At 46.8% G+C, this 17,235-nt stretch overlaps 2 protein-coding genes across 6 annotated transcripts in view; both read left to right on the top strand.

The window, feature by feature from the left end:
- The window catches only part of QRICH1 (glutamine rich 1), a 55,674-nt gene extending 44,142 nt beyond the window's left edge, over positions 1–11,532 (top strand). For both annotated transcript variants that reach the window (XM_060111341.1, XM_060111342.1), the window contains exons 5-10: positions 592–746; positions 2,396–2,510; positions 8,153–8,261; positions 8,621–8,772; positions 9,109–9,199; positions 10,615–11,532. In XM_060111341.1, coding sequence (XP_059967324.1) covers positions 592–746; positions 2,396–2,510; positions 8,153–8,261; positions 8,621–8,772; positions 9,109–9,199; positions 10,615–10,807 — 815 coding nt within the window. In that variant the 3' untranslated portion in view covers positions 10,808–11,532. The remainder of the gene's footprint in view (positions 1–591; positions 747–2,395; positions 2,511–8,152; positions 8,262–8,620; positions 8,773–9,108; positions 9,200–10,614) is intronic.
- Positions 11,533–11,807: 275 nt separating this feature from the next.
- On the top strand, positions 11,808–16,712 carry IMPDH2 (inosine monophosphate dehydrogenase 2). Of its 4 annotated transcripts, none has more exons than XM_060110243.1 (15): positions 11,808–11,968; positions 12,405–12,453; positions 12,670–12,771; positions 12,884–12,958; positions 13,300–13,506; positions 14,011–14,098; positions 14,172–14,371; positions 14,456–14,546; positions 14,646–14,741; positions 15,026–15,097; positions 15,761–15,904; positions 15,992–16,136; positions 16,231–16,374; positions 16,456–16,539; positions 16,642–16,712. In XM_060110243.1, the coding sequence occupies exons 1-15, from the start codon at positions 11,871–11,873 to the stop codon at positions 16,661–16,663; spliced, it is 1,617 nt and encodes a 538-aa protein (XP_059966226.1). In that variant the 5' UTR covers positions 11,808–11,870; the 3' UTR covers positions 16,664–16,712. The 4 variants fall into 4 exon arrangements, with proteins under 4 accessions (XP_059966226.1, XP_059966227.1, XP_059966228.1 ...); XM_060110244.1 differs by having other exon boundaries at positions 12,697–12,771; positions 16,642–16,678; XM_060110245.1 differs by lacking the exon at positions 15,026–15,097 and having other exon boundaries at positions 16,642–16,678.
- Positions 16,713–17,235: the final 523 nt, after the last annotated feature.

Raw genomic sequence — 17,235 nt, 5'->3', positions numbered from 1 at the left:
AGGGGGTTGGACTCTGTCAAAAATGCAGTGGTACTTAAGCAGCAGGAGGACAGAATGGCAGGAAAGTGGTGTCCCTTGGCTCTCTGGGCACTAGGGAGCACCATCTGAAATAGTATGCTGAATTCAAGACAAGCAACAAACAGGCTGGACCTACTATAAATGAGCAGAATTTGTGGGGTTTGCCCAAGATCAGGCATTTCTGTACACATGGATTTCTGGGACAGAGAGACTTCTGGGAGGAGATATGGATTAGTGAGTGCACTCAGGGGCCCTCTTCCTTAGCATTATCCTTACATACTTCCTCATATTACAGAGGGTGGATTTTGTGTTTTTGCTTTCATGTCTTGGTCCTAATAATTGGGGGGATACGTGAGGTAGGAAGGATTGTGGTAAGGAAACCCTTTGTGTAATAGGGCAAACAGGATAATTGTCTTTGTAGGCTAGTTCTGATCGTAGATACAAGTGACCATTTTCATCCCAGCACCTTCATGGGTGGTGTCTGCTCTGAAACCTCCTTCCAGGGATATGAACAACCAGTAAAGAGACGGCTGTTGCCAGGACCCTCACTCACCTCTGGGGCTTGTGTTGCAGGGCGTCAATTGCTGCGATTCCAGGAAGATCTCATCTCTTCTGCTGTGGCCGAGTTGAATTATGGGCTCTGTCTAATGACACGGGAAGCTCGAAATGGAGAAGGTGAACCCTATGACCCAGATGTGCTGTACTATATTTTCCTGTGTATTCAAAAGGTAGGAAACAGAACTTCACAGGAACATGTTTGAGCTGTGTTCCCATTGGGTGTTTGCTGGGCAGTCAAATTAGTAAAATGACAAGCAAGTGGCTACAATAAAGACATTCTCTTTCAACTATATAGTGAATTTTTAAATGTATGTTTTTTAAAATTGGAAAAGATCTACATATTCACTTTAAAAAATAAAATAAACATCATCATAATCCCACTATCTAGAGAAACATCTATTAAAATATTTGATATATTACCTTAGAGCCTTTTTTTATCATGGAACATTTCTATAACACTTTTCATTAAAGTAAACATGTAGTTTGCAGAAAAGCAGTTTATCCAGAACAAAGTCTCGTGCTGACATGTAGCTTGTCTTCTCATTGTTTCCTGCATTAATGCGAAATAATTATTTGGAAGTGTCTAGCTAGAATATACAACTGTAGTTAGGTTTTCAGGACATCTAAGATGAAGATTAACAGAGAAATTCATTTTAGGACTGGCAGTTTAGGAGAGCAGAGGTGGATTTCTTAGTGTTTGAATGCCATTGTGGAGAAGCCCACAGTATGATGGAAGAATACTTGCTAACTAGGACTCACCCTGTTGCTTAGGCCTGAGAAAAGCCCATCTGCCACTTTGTTCCTCTTTCTTAACCAGTCACCCAGAGCACTGGGTGAATTGCTCTACATGCTTTGTCTCATTCCATGCTCTCTCACTCGTGGAAGGCAGGCATAGTCATCTCCATTTACAAACAAGGAAACTGAGCCCCCAAAGTTAAAAGACTCGCATGAGTTACTAAACTTACACCATAGCTAATAAGAGGCTGGCCCTGGAGCCCACATCATGATTTTTGCTACCACAAGACAATGCCTTGCTTGGGTGAAATAGCATTCCCAAAATCTGCCCCATTGACCCAACTCTTAAGAGTGTTGTGAGAGTCAGTTCACATGCTGAAGTATACTGTGAAAGTGCCACACACTGGACAGTTTTTTTTTAATTTATTTATGTGGCTGCGTTGGCTCTTTGTTGCGGCACGTAGGATTTTCCTTGCAGTTTGTGGGCTTCTCTCTAGTTGTGGTGCATGGGCTCAGTAGCCCCGCAGCATGTGGGATCTTAGTTCCTCAACCAGGGATCGAACCCAAGTCCCCTGTGTTGGAAGACAGATTCTTTTTTTTTTTCTTTTTTCTTTCTTTCTTTATTTATTTTTGCTATATTGGGTATTCGTTTCTGTGCGAGGGCTTTCTCTGGTTGTGGCAAGCGGGAGCCACTCTTCATCGCAGTGTGTGGGCCTCTCACTATCGCGCCCTCTCTTGTTGCGGAGCACAGGCTCCAGACGCGCAGGCTCAGCAGTTGTGGCTCACGGGCCTAGTTGCTCCGCAGCATGTGGGATCTTCCCAGACCAGGGCTCGAACCCATGTCCCCTGCATTGGCAGGCAGATTCTCAACTACTGCGCCACCAGGGAAGCCCGGAAGACAGATTCTTAACCACTGGACCACCAGGGAAGTCCCTGCTGGACAGTTTTGACTTGGTGTGTTGGTTTGTTAATGGGGGAGGAATGGGTAGGGAGAGGTGAGAGTACTGGTAGAAAAATGTTTGCTTCCCCACAACAACTTGCCCAAGAGACTACCAACATCTTTTATTGATTATTTTTCTTTTAGTATCTTTTTGAAAATGGACGGGTTGATGACATTTTCTCCGATCTTTATTATGTTCGATTCACGGAGTGGCTGCATGAAGTTCTGAAGGACGTTCAGCCCCGAGTCACTCCACTTGGTAAGAATCTTCCTCATTCTTGGATGTCTTTAGCACCTGGGTTTTAAAAAGATCAGCTGGGGGGGCGGGGGGGAAAGATGAGCTACTTGTGTGGCTAGCTGTGATATAGCATGTGGGTGAGGAGGCTATAAATCCCAGGCACCAAACATCAGTCTCTGTGCTGCTTGGCCTGATGTGGAAGGGGCACGGCTCACCAGACAGAGAATCTGGCTGGTCCCAGTGTGGCAAGGACACAGGGGCATGCAGAGTGTGAGGTAGTTACTCTATTTTTTTTTCCTATTAAAATTTATTGATTCAAATTAGAATCCTTGCAAAAATTAAGAATTATGAACTATTTCATCTGTAGGTTAATTATATTACATATTGAGTTTTTTTCCCCTTATGTTTAAACATACGTTCTACATATATAGAACATAATTTTTTTTTTTTTTTTTTTTTTTTTTTTTGCGGTATGCGGGCCTCTCACTGTTGTGGCCTCCCCCGTTGCGGAGCACAGGCTCCGGACGCGCAGGCTCCGGACGCGCAGGCTCAGCGGCCACGGCTCACGGGCCCAGCCGCTCCGCGGCATATGGGATCCTCCCAGACCGGGGCACGAACCCGTATCCCCTGCATCGGCAGACGGACTCTCAACCACTTGCGCCACCAGGGAGGCCCTAGAACATAATTTTTGCTTTACCCATGGATAACCTGGGCAGCATGTTGTGTTGGAAAGAACATGAGTTTCGCAGTAGAATGTTTGAGGGTTTTTTTTTTTTTTTTAAATAAACTTTTTTTTTTTTTTTTTTTTTTTTTTTTTTGCGGAACGCGGGCCTCTTCACTGTTGTGGCCTCTCCCGTTGCGGAGCACAGGCTCCGGACGCGCAGGCTCAGTGGCCATGGCTCACGGACCTAGCCACTCCGTGGCATGTGGGATCTTCCCGGACCGGGGCATGAACCCGTGTCCCCTGCATCGGCAGGCGGACTCTCAACCACTGTGCCACCAGGGAAGCCCCTAAATAAACTATTTTTAAGAGCAGTTTTAGGTTTACAGGAAAACTGAGCAGGAGATACAGAGAATCCCATATACTCCCTCACACAGCGTTTCCCCTATTATTAGTATCTTGTATTAGTGTAGTGTATTTGTTAAAATCGATGAGCCAATGTTTGGTACATTATTATTAACTAAAGTCTGAAGTTTACATTAGAGTTCACTCCTTGGGTTGTATATTCTGTGGGTTTTGACAAATGGATAATGACATGTATCTACAATTCAGTATCAAACAGAAGTTTCACTGCTCTAAAATCCCCCATGTTCCACTTATTCATCCCTCCCTCCGTTCCCCTGACTCTCTGGCAATCTCTGATCTTTTTTACTGTCTCCGTAATCTTGCCTTTTCCAGAATGTCATATAGTTAGAATAATTTAGTGTTAATTTCTTTCAGTAACTTCATTTAATGTTCCTGCATGTCTTTTCATGGCTTGATAGCTCATTTCTTTTTTTTGCTGAATAATATTCCGTTTTATGAATGTGCCACAGTTTGTTTATCCATTCACCTATTAAAGGACATTTTGGTTGTTTCCACGTTTCGGTAATTATGAATAAAGCTGCTGTAAACATTGTGTGCAGGTCTTTGGTGAAAGAATAGACAGATCTGTGGAACAGAATAGAGAGTCCAGAAGTAGAACCACACGAATATAACCAATTTATCTTTGACCGGGGGCAAAACCAAAGGCAGTTAAATGGAGAAAGGATAGTCTTTTGTTTTGTTTTGTTTTATTTTTTTTGGCCTCGCCATGTGGCTTGCGGGATCTTAGTTCCCTGACCACGGATTGAACCTGGGCCATGCAGTGAAAAGCGCCAAGTCCTAACCACTGGACCGCCAGGGATTCCCAGGATAGTCTTTTCAACTAATGCTGCTGGAACAACTGGACATGCACATATTTTTAAAAAAAATGAATCATAGACCTAAATGTAAAGCTATAAAACTCCTAGAAGATAAAATAGGAGAAAATCTAGGTGACCTCAGGTTTGTTGGTAACTTTTTAGATACAACACAAAAAGCACAATCTGTGAAACGAAAAAATTGGTAAGTTGGACTTTATTAAAATTTAAAAAACAAACAAACAAAAACTTATTCTCTGTGAAAGACATTGTTAAGAGAATGAAAAGACAAGCCACAGACTGGGAGGAAATCTTTGCAAAACACATATCTGATAAAGGACTGGGATCCAAAATATATAAAAAACCCTTAACAGTCAACAATAACAAAACGAAGAACCCAATTAAAAAATGGATCAAGGATCTGAACAGATGCCTCATCAAAGAAGCTGGCAGATAAGTATATGAAAAGATATTTATCATATATCATCAGGAAATGGCAAATTAAAACAACAGTGATGGGAGTTCCCTGGTGGCCTACTGATTAGGATTTGGTGCTTTCACTGCCATGCCTCGGGTTCAGTGCCTGGTCGGGGAACTGAGATTATGCAAGCCACGTGGCACAGCATGCATAAATACATACATACATACATACAGTGATGTACCACTGTATACCTATTAGAATGGCTGAATTCCCAAGCATTCTCTTACCTTAGGATCCAGCAGTCATGCTTCTTTGTATTTACCCAAATGAGTTGAAAACCTTATGTCCACACGAATATCTGAGTTTTAATCCTGGCTCTGGATTTAATGTATGTTGTTTAACTTTTTCTTAATCTTTTTTTAAAATTGAGATATAATTGACATATAACATTATATTAGTTTCAGGTGTACAACAATGGTTTGATACAGTATATATATATATTGCAAAGTGATTTAGTCTAGTTAACATTTGTCATCATAGTTACATGCTTAACCTTTTAAAAAAATATTGTTTAAACAAATATTTTTTGAGTGCCTACTATGTGCCAGGCAGTTCCAGGTGTACATAATTCAGTAGTGAACAAAATGAAGCTTACAGTCTAACGGGGGAGACTGTATAAATAATCACATTAATTTATGATAATTAAGTGCTTTGAAGAACAAAGCACAGAGAATGGAAAGTATTACAGGTACATTAGGAGGGAGGCCTCTCTGAGGGAATGTCATTAGAACAGACACCTGAGTAAGTGAATCACTGTACATGATTTGCAAAATTTCAAACCAAGTGTAGCTATATAAAGTTTGCTTTTTAAAACTTTTTATTATGGAAATTTCAAGCACATACAAAATAAACAATAAATTAATGATACTCCCATGTACCCGTGGCAAATCTTGTTCCATATATACACTGCCTGTTCCCCGCACCGTGTTATTTTGAAGTAAATCCCAGACACTTTATCCGTAAATATTTTAATGTTATTGACATTCCACAATGCCATTATTATACTTTTTTTAAAAAAAGATAAGTCCATAATGTCATCAAATTCTACCCTTTGTTGGGATTTCTAATTGTCCCATAAATATCAGAATTTTATTTGTTTGAGTCAAGTTGCAGATAAGCTCTGCACGTTGAAATTGGTGTTATATACCTTTTAATGTTTAGCTTTAATCTTTAATTTCCCCCTTGATTATTTTTCTTGCAATTTATTTATGGAAGAAACTAGCCTTTTAAAAAGTCTAATTTTTGCTATTATATCTCCATGCTGTAATTTAACATATTCTTCTGTCCCCTGTATTTACAGTTAATTGGTAGTTGCATATAAAGACTTGATTAATCAAGTTTTGTTTTTTTTGTGTGTTTTCTTTTTGGCAAGGTTACATCATAGATGGGTTACTTACTTCCATCAGGTGCCCATAATGTCTGGATCCATTAATTCATGAGGAGTTGCAAGCGGTGGTATTCTAATGTTATTACTTCATTATTAGCTGAAATACAAAAATACAAAGAGAAACTTTCCCTCATCAACTCTTTGAATTCCTAGCAATATAGATTGTATAGAAGAGACAGGATAAAGGCTTGTTTCTTCTTCTTTGTTTAGTAGTTTTCACAGTAATGAGTTGGTTCACCAGCTTCCTCCAGCTGGGTTTTTTTTGTTTGTTTAAAAAATCATTGTGAGCTAATTAATTTAAATATATTTAATATGATTCAATTCATTGCACTTGTTATCTTTAATGATGCACAAATTGTCCCATCTTTGGCCATTTGGAGCCTCTTTAAATTGGCTCTTGAGTTCATTTGACATGACCCTACTTCCTTGATTTCTGGTTTGCCAGAATATTCTGGGCTTATCCTGGACATTTTCTGTCTCCCAATGTGGAATTGATCAGTTCTCCATGGAGCCTGGTACTTTTCAGTGTTAAATGGTATTTCGTTATCACAGTCTGGATGGTAGGAGTGCTGATTGCTCCTTGGGTTTCTAGGCCTAACTAAAAAAATAATATAAAATAGATCATTTTGATGCTTTGCAGTTCAGATTCAGAACTATGAGACTTTTATATGTTGTTCCATCTGTATCTCCTGTTGCCCGTGCCAGGAGTTCTGGTTTTCAGGCATTAAAGTTCACTTTAAGTTGTGTTGTTAAGAAGTGATTATAGGGAAGTGACACCAGGTGGCAGAGTGAACCCAGGGAAAATAGGGCATGCCACCGTATGCCTGGGGCCACTCTTAGGGCTGGCCTTCCCTCCTCCCTGAGAAGGGCTATCTTCTGTCACTCATCCTGCTTAAGATTTGTCTGAGAGCAAGGAAGTTTATCTCATTGCCATTGGGCCACAAAATAGAATAGTAGAGGCAGACATTCCCTAAAGAGATGGAAGTGCACTAATGCAGTCAGAGGGCCAGCTTTGGCAAGAGCAGAGAAAAGGAATGTATTGGGCAGAACATTACCCTGCTTCTAAGAAGTGCCACCCTCACTCCCTGCCTGGAGAATCCTGAAACTCCTGCAGGAGAATGCTGGTGTCTGCTGCTGTTTCACCATGCCCTCAGTCCCTGGCACACATACACTTGGACATTGACTGTTGAATGAACATATGAAGGGGGCTTGATGATCAGTCCAAGCGTCATCTTCCTTTGGTGTAGACCTGCCTGCCCAGGGCTCTTGATCAAACCACTGCCTTAGCCCCGTCCAGCTTTCAGTTAGCTTATGAACCAGGGTCTTACAGTAAAACTTGCCCTATGGAGGAAACCTATAATAGATCTGAATATCATTCTCCCCTTTTTCCAAAGGGGATGAGAATGGGTTTGCTTTCCAGAGATGGAAGACATGAGAAGTTTAACAAGGGCAAACGGGCATGTATACCAGTTCTTTGGGACCTGGCCTGGATACCTTTGAAAGTATAATGAAAGCTCTGTACCCTCTTTTCAGAGAAGTTTGCGTATATGCAGAGAGGTTGGCTTATACTTTTGGGTGTTTCTCTGAGGGATGTCCTTCTACCCCATATTAATCTGCAATTAGAGAAGAATTAACATCAGGTGGGAGTGATCATGTAGGGCAGTGGTTCTCAAAGTGTGGTGTTAGGAACTTGTTGAAAACACACATTTTCAGGTCCTGCCCAGAAACTTGGGTTGGGACTCAGCTGTTTGTGTTTTAACAAGCTTTCCAGATGATTCTGCCGTGTCCCAGGAAGACTTCTCCAGTTAAGCTTGTACTCCTGTGTGGTCCTTGTTGTGCTTCACACCTCCCATCCTGCACCTTTGAGGGACTGCCTGCCATCCTCTTGTTGTAGCAGTACTTTGTTCCTCCTAGGCTATGTCCTGCCCAGCCACGTGACTGAGGAGATGCTGTGGGAGTGCAAGCAGCTCGGCGCTCACTCCCCTTCCACCCTGCTGACCACCCTCATGTTCTTTAACACCAAGTAAGTGTTCTAGAGGCTCCATGCTTAGCCACTGCTGGCATCTGCCCAGTGAAGAGGGTAGGAACTATCCAGATGGACTTCTGAATACCTTTGACATATACTTGAGAGCCTTTGAGCTACTGAAAGCCCTCAGCCCCACTTGGCTACATTTTGTGTGCTGACCAGTGAGGCAGACAGCCTTGCCAGATCCCTACCATCAGTCTTGATGAGATTCCTCCACTAGACAGTGTGTTTGGGTGTGGGCCTGCCCAGATTCTGGGAGTGTGGGCAGCGGCTCCTCTGAAGCCCTGATGGCAGAGGGTAAGTCACGGTCTCCTCCTGGCACCCCTCCCTTTGCCTTGCTTTCACTTGTGGTGCAGATACTTCCTGTTGAAGACAGTGGACCAGCACATGAAGCTGGCCTTCTCCAAGGTCTTACGACAGACAAAGAAGAACCCCTCTAATCCTAAGGATAAAAGCACGAGTATTCGGTACCTGAAGGCACTTGGGATACACCAGACTGGCCAGAAAGGTAGGGGAAAGAGGTAGGGGTTGCAGAAACAGCTGCTACTAGTCCTGCCCTGCCCTTGTGCCTGGGGGGCTAGTAATGAGTGTGAAGATTGGGATTTGCTGGATAGGAATTTTCCATTCCCTTCTCCCAGCCAGCAACTTCAAACTCTTCTAGAAGCAGAGACGCCCCAGAAATGATAGCTGCCTTTTCCTTTCATACTCACTGCCCATGCCTCGCACCCTTTTCCTTCCGAGTATTTCCTAGTTGGGATGGCTGGAAGCCTAAGGTTTCTAATCTGAGCCTGAGTAAAGACAGTCTGATGCCATGTCTGTGGTGGTGGTGGGGTATGTTTTATAGTTACAGATGACATGTATGCAGAACAGACGGAAAATCCAGAGAATCCACTGAGATGTCCTATCAAGCTCTACGATTTCTACCTCTTTAAATGGTGAGGAGGCTTTATTGTGACTGGGTGACGTGTGTGTGTGTGCGCGCGCGCCAAAGCATTCTCTAGTCACAGGCAGAGTAAAAACACACTTCTGAAAAGCTAAATATAGAAGCAACCTTATTGGTTTTCCCAAAGCATGTGCCCAGCACTGCTCCCTGATGGTCCACGTTCATGGAGAGAGGATGAAGGTAGAGGGAGGACGGTACAGAGAGGCTGCCTCTGTCACATATTGAGCATAGCCCTTCATCTTCCTGGCCTTGACCTTTTTTCACCACCACTGTCAATCTAAGGGGAACTCCTTTCCTTGGCTTTCGTTCTCTCTTCCCCCTGCAGTTTAGTATATCATCTTAACAGCAATGCCAGAAGATCTTTCTACATTGTAGGTCTCATCGTGTTACTTAGATTAAAACCTTTAGTGGTTTCCTTTTACTCTACAGAGAAAGACCGTAATCCTGATGTGGCCAGCAGGGCCTTTCATGTACTCTCCCTTGTTAACCTCATGTCCGTGTAGCTCTTGGCTCTCTAGCCACACTGGCTCTTCTCCACTGAAGGGCATCATGCTCTCCTTTCCTCAAGACCTCTGCACAGAACTTTTCGCTGTTGGGCAAACCCTGCCACCCCCTGCCTGTTTAGCTAGTTAGCTCCTATCCATCCTTGAAAGAGCTTTATTAGGGAAGCATTTCCAAATTCCCTGCCTGTTCCCTCCGGCTGTTTCTTCTGTAACCCTTACCACTGTTTGTTATTTTCTTTGTCTTTATGTAACTGTTTAATTGCTGTCTGTCTCCCCTCTTACCTGTAAACTTCATAATATAGGGACTCTTGGGTCTTATTCATTTCTTTTAATATCAGCACCTAGTGCAGGCCTGGCACACAGTAGCCCTTTGATAAATCTTGAATCAGTGGATGAATAACTGTTAGAGGATGGCATGTGCTCAGTACTTAAGAGAAGTACAGCACAACATTGAGGGGGTGTGAGTCCAGGTAAAGGCCCCAGCATCATAGCTAAGCTGAGAAGTCAGAGTCCCTCAGATCAAGTTGAGGAATTATCAATGGATGGAGTAGAGGAAACAACATAAACAAAGACTTGGAGATAGACTTTATGGGTGCTGAAATTGATTCAGAGTGGGATATGGTTGGACTCAAGTAGATGAGCCCCAGGAGCCCTAGTCAGAGGAATCACACCTCGCAGTGTGTGAGGGAGGAGCAGAAGATGGGCAGCCTAACACTGGCATTTGCAGTAACTCCAAAGGGACGTCCTAGAGGTAGTGTGTGTTGACTGCATGGAATTTAGGAGCTGTGCCACCATGCTTTCCAGAGCTCCCCATCTTTTGCAGATAGCATCTGTTCAGGAGGTTCATGGTGGGAGGGTTGAGATCATGGTGGTTTTACCCAGCTTTTACCCATGTATTCTTCAGCCCCCAGAGTGTGAAAGGCCGGAATGACACTTTTTACCTGACACCCGAGCCGGTGGTGGCCCCCAACAGCCCAATCTGGTACTCAGTCCAGCCTATCAGCAGAGAGCAGATGGGACAGATGCTGACTCGGATCCTGGTGATACGAGAAATTCAAGAGGCCATTGCGGTGGCCAACGCAAGCACCATGCACTGAGATCCCTCAGCCATGGTGCAAGGGAGACCATCCAGGAAAAAATGGACACTTTCACACTAAAGAAGAGGCCTCCATTTTTCTTTCTTTTTTTATTGGTGTAGTTATGAACCCTTTCAGACTGCTTCTATTTCAAATGTAAAAGGAAACTTTGCCCCCCTGTGCATCTTCATAAACCTGCTGTGGCAGACTTCTCAGCCCATGGGGGCTCTGGGTTTTCTGAGAGCCAGATGTCCTAGACAGTTGCTGGCTGACTTTTTTTGTGTGGGGCCTGAGGAAAGGGCTTGGACTGTTAGGAGAAATGTCGCCCCTTCCCTTCCTCCAGAAAGATGGAATTAATGATGGATGGACCCTCCAGGGAATCTCCCCAGCTGGCTTCCACTCTGACTGGCAGACTTCGCTGACCACAGGGGAGCCATGGTCTTTTCTTTCTTCATGCTCAGACATAAACCTAGCATCTTAATGGAAGGAAAATGAGGGGAACTTCAATTATGATTTATTAAAGACAATTTCTATTACACCTTCCTTTATGACAAGTGACATTTTAGATGTTAAAGTAAAAACTTTACCATGTCTTTTTTTTTTTTTTTTTGGCCTAACATTGAGGCCTTAAACCTGAGGCTTCTGTGCCTGATGGAATTCTTGTAACATACACTTGTGTATCATATAAAGATACCACTCTGTTTCTCTTATGTATTCTTAATCTAGTTGTTTATTAAGAATGACAAGCACGTCTTTTCAACATGCTAGTGAACAACGCCTCTTCATTTGGGAGGAGCCACGTGGGACAGTGGCAGCAAAGCCTTACCTGTTCGTTGGACGGGGCGAGGTCCTGCGGGAGGGGGTAGCAACAGGAAACAGCCCTAGGGCGTGCTATGCGCCTGCGTTCCCTCCAGCCAGCCCCGCCCTAGAGGCTTACGAGCTCTGTACGTGCGTGCTGCGTCCTGACGTCGGCGACGCGCTGGGCGTGGTGACGATATCGGCGGGTTTATATTGGCGCGGCCCAGAAGGCGGAGGCCTCTGCGGCGACGTCTTCGGAGACGCGCGGCCTTTCCCCGCGCTAGCCATGGCCGACTACCTGATTAGCGGGGGCACGTCCTACGTGCCGGACGACGGGCTCACGGCACAGCAGCTGTTCAACTGTGGGGACGGCCTCACCTACAAGTGCGGGCCTAGCGGGCTCACCTGGGCCAGGAGAGGAGCGGCGCGCAGGGTTGGGAGGCCGGGTGGGGCTTCCATTGAGCCCGCTTGGCTCGGGTGTGGGGGACAGGTTCCGGAAACTCCCCACCCATCTCAGGTTCAGTTTGACAGGTCTGAAGCGGGCGGGATGGAGGAGGCATCTTGGTAGTGCCTGAGATTTCCAGGTTAGAAACTCCGTTCTCTGGGCACATGGAGTTGTCAGGATGCCAGAGGCGCTGATGACAGCTAGGTGGCAGAAAAGGTCCGCTGTCTCCATCTCTACCTTGTTCTCTGCCTTTCCTGTGATACTCGGGCTAGGTCATTTCCCTCTCTGCCGGAACGCCTTAAGAGATGATTTATGAGGATGGCGTCTCAGGCTGCCATAAGCCTGACCCTTACTCCCAATTCCCCTCCCCTCTAGTGACTTTCTCATTCTCCCCGGGTACATCGATTTCACTGCAGACCAAGTGGTGAGTATGGACAGGAATTGGATCCTAAGTATCAAGGTTGGATAAAAGTGCTGCTGTCCCCTCTCGGCTATCTCAGTAGATTGCTTTTGGGGGTGGATGCTATGGAATGGTCTTACTGGCATGCAGGTCATACAGAGCACCTATTTTGCGGGGAACATGGCACCGCCCTGAGGTATATGAGGTGCTTTTGCACATTAGTTAGCTTTATTTCTTTAGGACCTGACCTCTGCTCTGACTAAAAAGATCACTCTGAAGACCCCACTTGTTTCCTCACCCATGGACACAGTCACAGAGGCTGGGATGGCCATAGCAATGGCGGTGAGCACTGTGGCATGTGAGGGCAGAAGCAGGGGCCCCATCTCTGTTTCCCACAGGCATACAATCATGCCACTCTTCTTGTCACTTTTCCCATTTTCTGTGTATCCTGCAGCTTACAGGTGGTATTGGCTTCATCCACCACAACTGTACACCAGAATTCCAGGCCAATGAAGTTCGTAAAGTGAAGGTCAGAAGGGAAAAGATCACTGTCAAGAGCTCCTGGGAATTGCACTGAGGTGGAGTGGGGTGGGAGTGGGGGAATTATTCTCCTGATTTAGGATCCTTTCTTTCCCACTGTGGGGGTTCAATTCCTGAGAAGAGCCTGAGACCCTGTGTCTTAAAGCAACAGAAGAGGGCCAGGTGGACAGTGCCTGCCGTTCACTCATGTCTCCTAGCTCTGGGTTTGAAGTGTTTGTGTGATTTGATCCTGTGGCACTGCCAAAGGGGGAGTTGCAACAGATCCCAGGCTTCAGACCAAAAGTCTGATGAAAGTGGTTCAGAAGTGCCCTTTCTCACCATCCCTTCCAGAAATATGAGCAGGGATTCATCACGGACCCTGTTGTCCTCAGTCCCAAGGATCGAGTGCGGGATGTCTTTGAAGCCAAGGCCCGGCATGGCTTCTGTGGTATCCCCATCACTGACACAGGCCGGATGGGGAGCCGCCTGGTGGGCATCATCTCCTCGAGGGACATTGATTTTCTCAAGGAGGAGGAGCATGACCGGTTTTTGGGAGAGGTGGGTGCCACTGACAGAGCACAGGCGAACTCTGACAGCCCAGGCTAAAAATTAAAGCTTCTGTTCTGTTGTCTGAATGGCAACTCTGAGGGCCTCTGCTATCCAGGGAAGAGGAACACCCGGCTAAGTTTCTGACCCTTTCGTGGGGTTCCTGCATCCCTTCCCCACCAAAGGCTTTCAATCTGCCCAAATGTTTGCCAGCATACCCAAACTTTTTGCCACACCCAGAGTGGGGGCTGTGCTCAAGGACCAACTTCAGCTTCCTCTTGTCATTTCTCCAGTGTGGCTCTTTCTCCACAATGTGCTCCATGTACCTGATGTCCTTTCTACTAAATTCTCACTCTTGCCACTAGATTGTTGCAGACTGTTGGGTTTACTTGAGGGTAGTCTGGGTGCAGGTGTGTAAACATGGTGGTCTTTGGAACCTCACCCCTGAGTTAGGGCAGGGTCTGTTGGGAGGCCTGATCTCCTACTGCCGTTCCTCACTACTCCCCTCTCTTCTAGATCATGACAAAGAGGGAAGACTTGGTGGTAGCCCCTGCAGGCATCACACTGAAGGAAGCAAATGAAATTCTGCAGCGCAGCAAGAAGGGTGAGTCCTAGAGGTAGGAAGCGTTCTGGAACCAAAGACCAAGATCCTGATTTATGTCCTGCCCTGCCCCCAGGAAAGTTACCCATTGTAAATGAAGATGATGAGCTGGTGGCCATCATTGCCCGGACAGACCTGAAGAAAAACCGAGATTACCCACTGGCCTCCAAAGATGCCAAGAAGCAGCTGCTGTGTGGAGCAGCCATTGGCACTCATGAGGATGACAAGTATCGGCTGGACTTGCTAGCCCAGGCTGGTGTGGACGTGGTGGTTTTGGTGAGCTGCTGCACAGGCAAGGTGGGGTGGTGGTAGGAGCAGCTGTCATACCACAGTCTCATTGGGACTACCTTCCTGTCTCAGGACTCTTCCCAGGGAAACTCCATCTTCCAGATCAACATGATCAAGTACATCAAAGAGAAATACCCCAGTCTCCAAGTCATTGGAGGCAATGGTGAGACAAGACTGGGCACTGAAGGATGTGGGGCGAGAGTGGGGGAGCTAGGCTCCCACATAGACCTTCATGTGAGCCTTTTCCTGTTCCTCTCTGCAGTGGTCACAGCTGCTCAGGCCAAGAACCTCATAGATGCTGGTGTAGATGCCCTGCGGGTGGGAATGGGCAGTGGCTCCATCTGCATCACTCAAGAAGGTAATTACAAAGACGTTTTGGCAAGGCCCTCAGAGACCTGGCTTTAGCAGGGCCCTTAGCCCCACATGCCCTGGAGCCAAGCTCTCTTACGGGAACTACATTGAGTCCTCCAGTAGGGGCAGCCCCAGGGCCAAACAGGCCCCTTGGATGGGTAACATGCTGGAAGTAAGACGAGCTCTCGTCAGTCTTCACCTGCCACTCCCCCACCCCACCCCTCGCCTAGCCTGGCCTCCCCGCTCCTGCTCCCTGCCCTCTCTAAACTCTGGTCTGTTTGTTTTATTTAGCGGCTCCCAAGATCCCTCCAGACATAAAGTCCCACAGCCCCAAATGCCCTTCTACTGTCACGGGCTGCTATAGTAAGTCCGGCCCGGTCCACTGGCCCGGCCCAGCTGCCCACTGCCCGGCTGCTTGGTTGACTGTAGCTGTAGCTCCCGGGGTTTGTGGTGCTGACGGGTGGGCAGGGCAAACTGAATGACAGACCATGGTTTTGGGAGCTGCTCAAGAACACAGCTCCCTCCTCTTCCTGGGGTGTTTGTAGGGCAGGACCTCCACCAGGTAGGCCCTGCTCTGCCCACATCTCCTGCAGTAGGCACAGCTTAAGGACCCAACTCTGGGGTCCTCTCTTCCTTCCACACGACCACTGCCCTGATCTTGCCTGAGCTGCCCACCATGCAGGGAGCAAGGGGTGGGTCTCTGGGTACTAACTGCACGGTGACCCCTACCCCACCTGATATCAATTGGGCGGGGCTATCCCGGCTGCTGACTGCATGTGCCTGAGGCTGCCCTGGGCCATGCACATATGCACGCGCACATGCCAAGGGTGAGTGGGGGCCATCACAGCTATTTGTACTGTTTAAGGCTGATGGGGCAGCAGCCATCCCAGACAAGACTCTTTCTCTACCAGGCTGCAGTCCTGGTGCAGGTGTAACTGAGAGCTCCTGGGTGCTGATTTGTGGCCACAGAGCCTCTTGCCTGTCCCCACTAACGCCACCCCCATTTGTTCCTCCATGTCTCAACAGTGCTGGCCTGTGGGCGGCCCCAAGCAACAGCAGTGTACAAGGTGTCAGAATATGCACGGCGCTTTGGTGTTCCTGTCATCGCTGATGGAGGAATCCAAAATGTGGGCCATATTGCCAAAGCTTTGGCCCTTGGGGCCTCCACAGGTGAGGCCCAAAATTCGGGGAGCCTAGGGGGGGTCTCCTTCCCTAATGCCACTCAGGGTCTTCCCCCAGCATTCCTTCTGTCCATAGTTATGATGGGCTCCCTCCTGGCTGCTACCACTGAAGCCCCTGGCGAGTATTTCTTCTCTGATGGGATCCGGCTAAAGAAATACCGTGGTATGGGTTCTCTCGATGCCATGGACAAGCATCTCAGCAGCCAGAACCGATATTTCAGGTGGGACAGGCAGGTCAGTTGCCCTATGCTAACCCTGCACTGGCAGCAGCATCCATGTTTCGACTTTGCCTGTATTTCCTGCCTCTCCCTGCAGTGAAGCTGATAAAATCAAAGTGGCCCAGGGGGTGTCTGGGGCTGTGCAGGATAAAGGATCCATCCACAAATTTGTTCCCTACCTGATTGCCGGCATCCAGCACTCCTGCCAGGACATTGGTGCCAAGAGTTTGACCCAAGTCCGGTAAGCTTAGGGAGCTGGGACATTGGGTAGAGGGCCTGGTCCAGGGCCAGCTACCCACATCTGACTTCTGCCTCTCTTCAGAGCCATGATGTATTCTGGAGAGCTCAAGTTTGAGAAGAGAACATCCTCAGCTCAGGTGGAAGGTGGTGTCCACAGCCTCCATTCGTAAGTGACCATCCCTCTCCACTCCTCTGTCCTTGGGGTGGAGGTCTCTTCCATGCCTCCATGCTCCTGCCCTCACCTCACAGCTGGTCCTTCTGCCAACAGGTATGAGAAGCGTCTTTTCTGAAAAGGGATACAGCACACCCTCGGTTTTTCAATAAAAGTTTGAAAAAAAAGTGTTGCCTGATCTTTGAGGTCAACAAGTAGGTGGGGCTCTGCAGCTGCCACCATCACAGATACACAAAAACAAAGCACCTTCATTTCCAGAGAAAGCCTTATGCCCCGAGATAAGGATGCTTCAAGGAACTGGAAGTGGGGGGTAGTACTAGATTCAAAAAGCCCCTCCTGAGGCATCTCAAAAGGCAGCTCAGACCCAAGGGTTTGGTCTCAGAAATTGCCTGTGGCTGCTTAGGAAGGGTCACAGAACAGTCCATGGGGCTTTGGACTGGCATCCAAGGGGCCTCCTGCTAGCCCAAAGTTTGGCCACCATGGGATCAGGTTGAGACCCACATACATATCCTCTAACTTGAATCTCTAAAAGGACCTCGTGGAGAAAACACAGAGGTTCCCTCAAATCTGCATGTCAGCAAGTAGATAGATATATGGCTTAGGACAGGTGCCTATACTGTCTCCTGGCCTCTGAGGCCAAGCAGTGTAGACAAATAGATGACCCCTTGGTTCCTTCACAACCCCCTCCAA

The sequence above is a fragment of the Mesoplodon densirostris genome, chromosome 10 (genome assembly GCF_025265405.1).
Source record: "Mesoplodon densirostris isolate mMesDen1 chromosome 10, mMesDen1 primary haplotype, whole genome shotgun sequence".
Taxonomy (NCBI): domain Eukaryota; kingdom Metazoa; phylum Chordata; class Mammalia; order Artiodactyla; family Ziphiidae; genus Mesoplodon; species Mesoplodon densirostris.
This window is presented reverse-complemented; position numbering and strand designations above follow the sequence as displayed.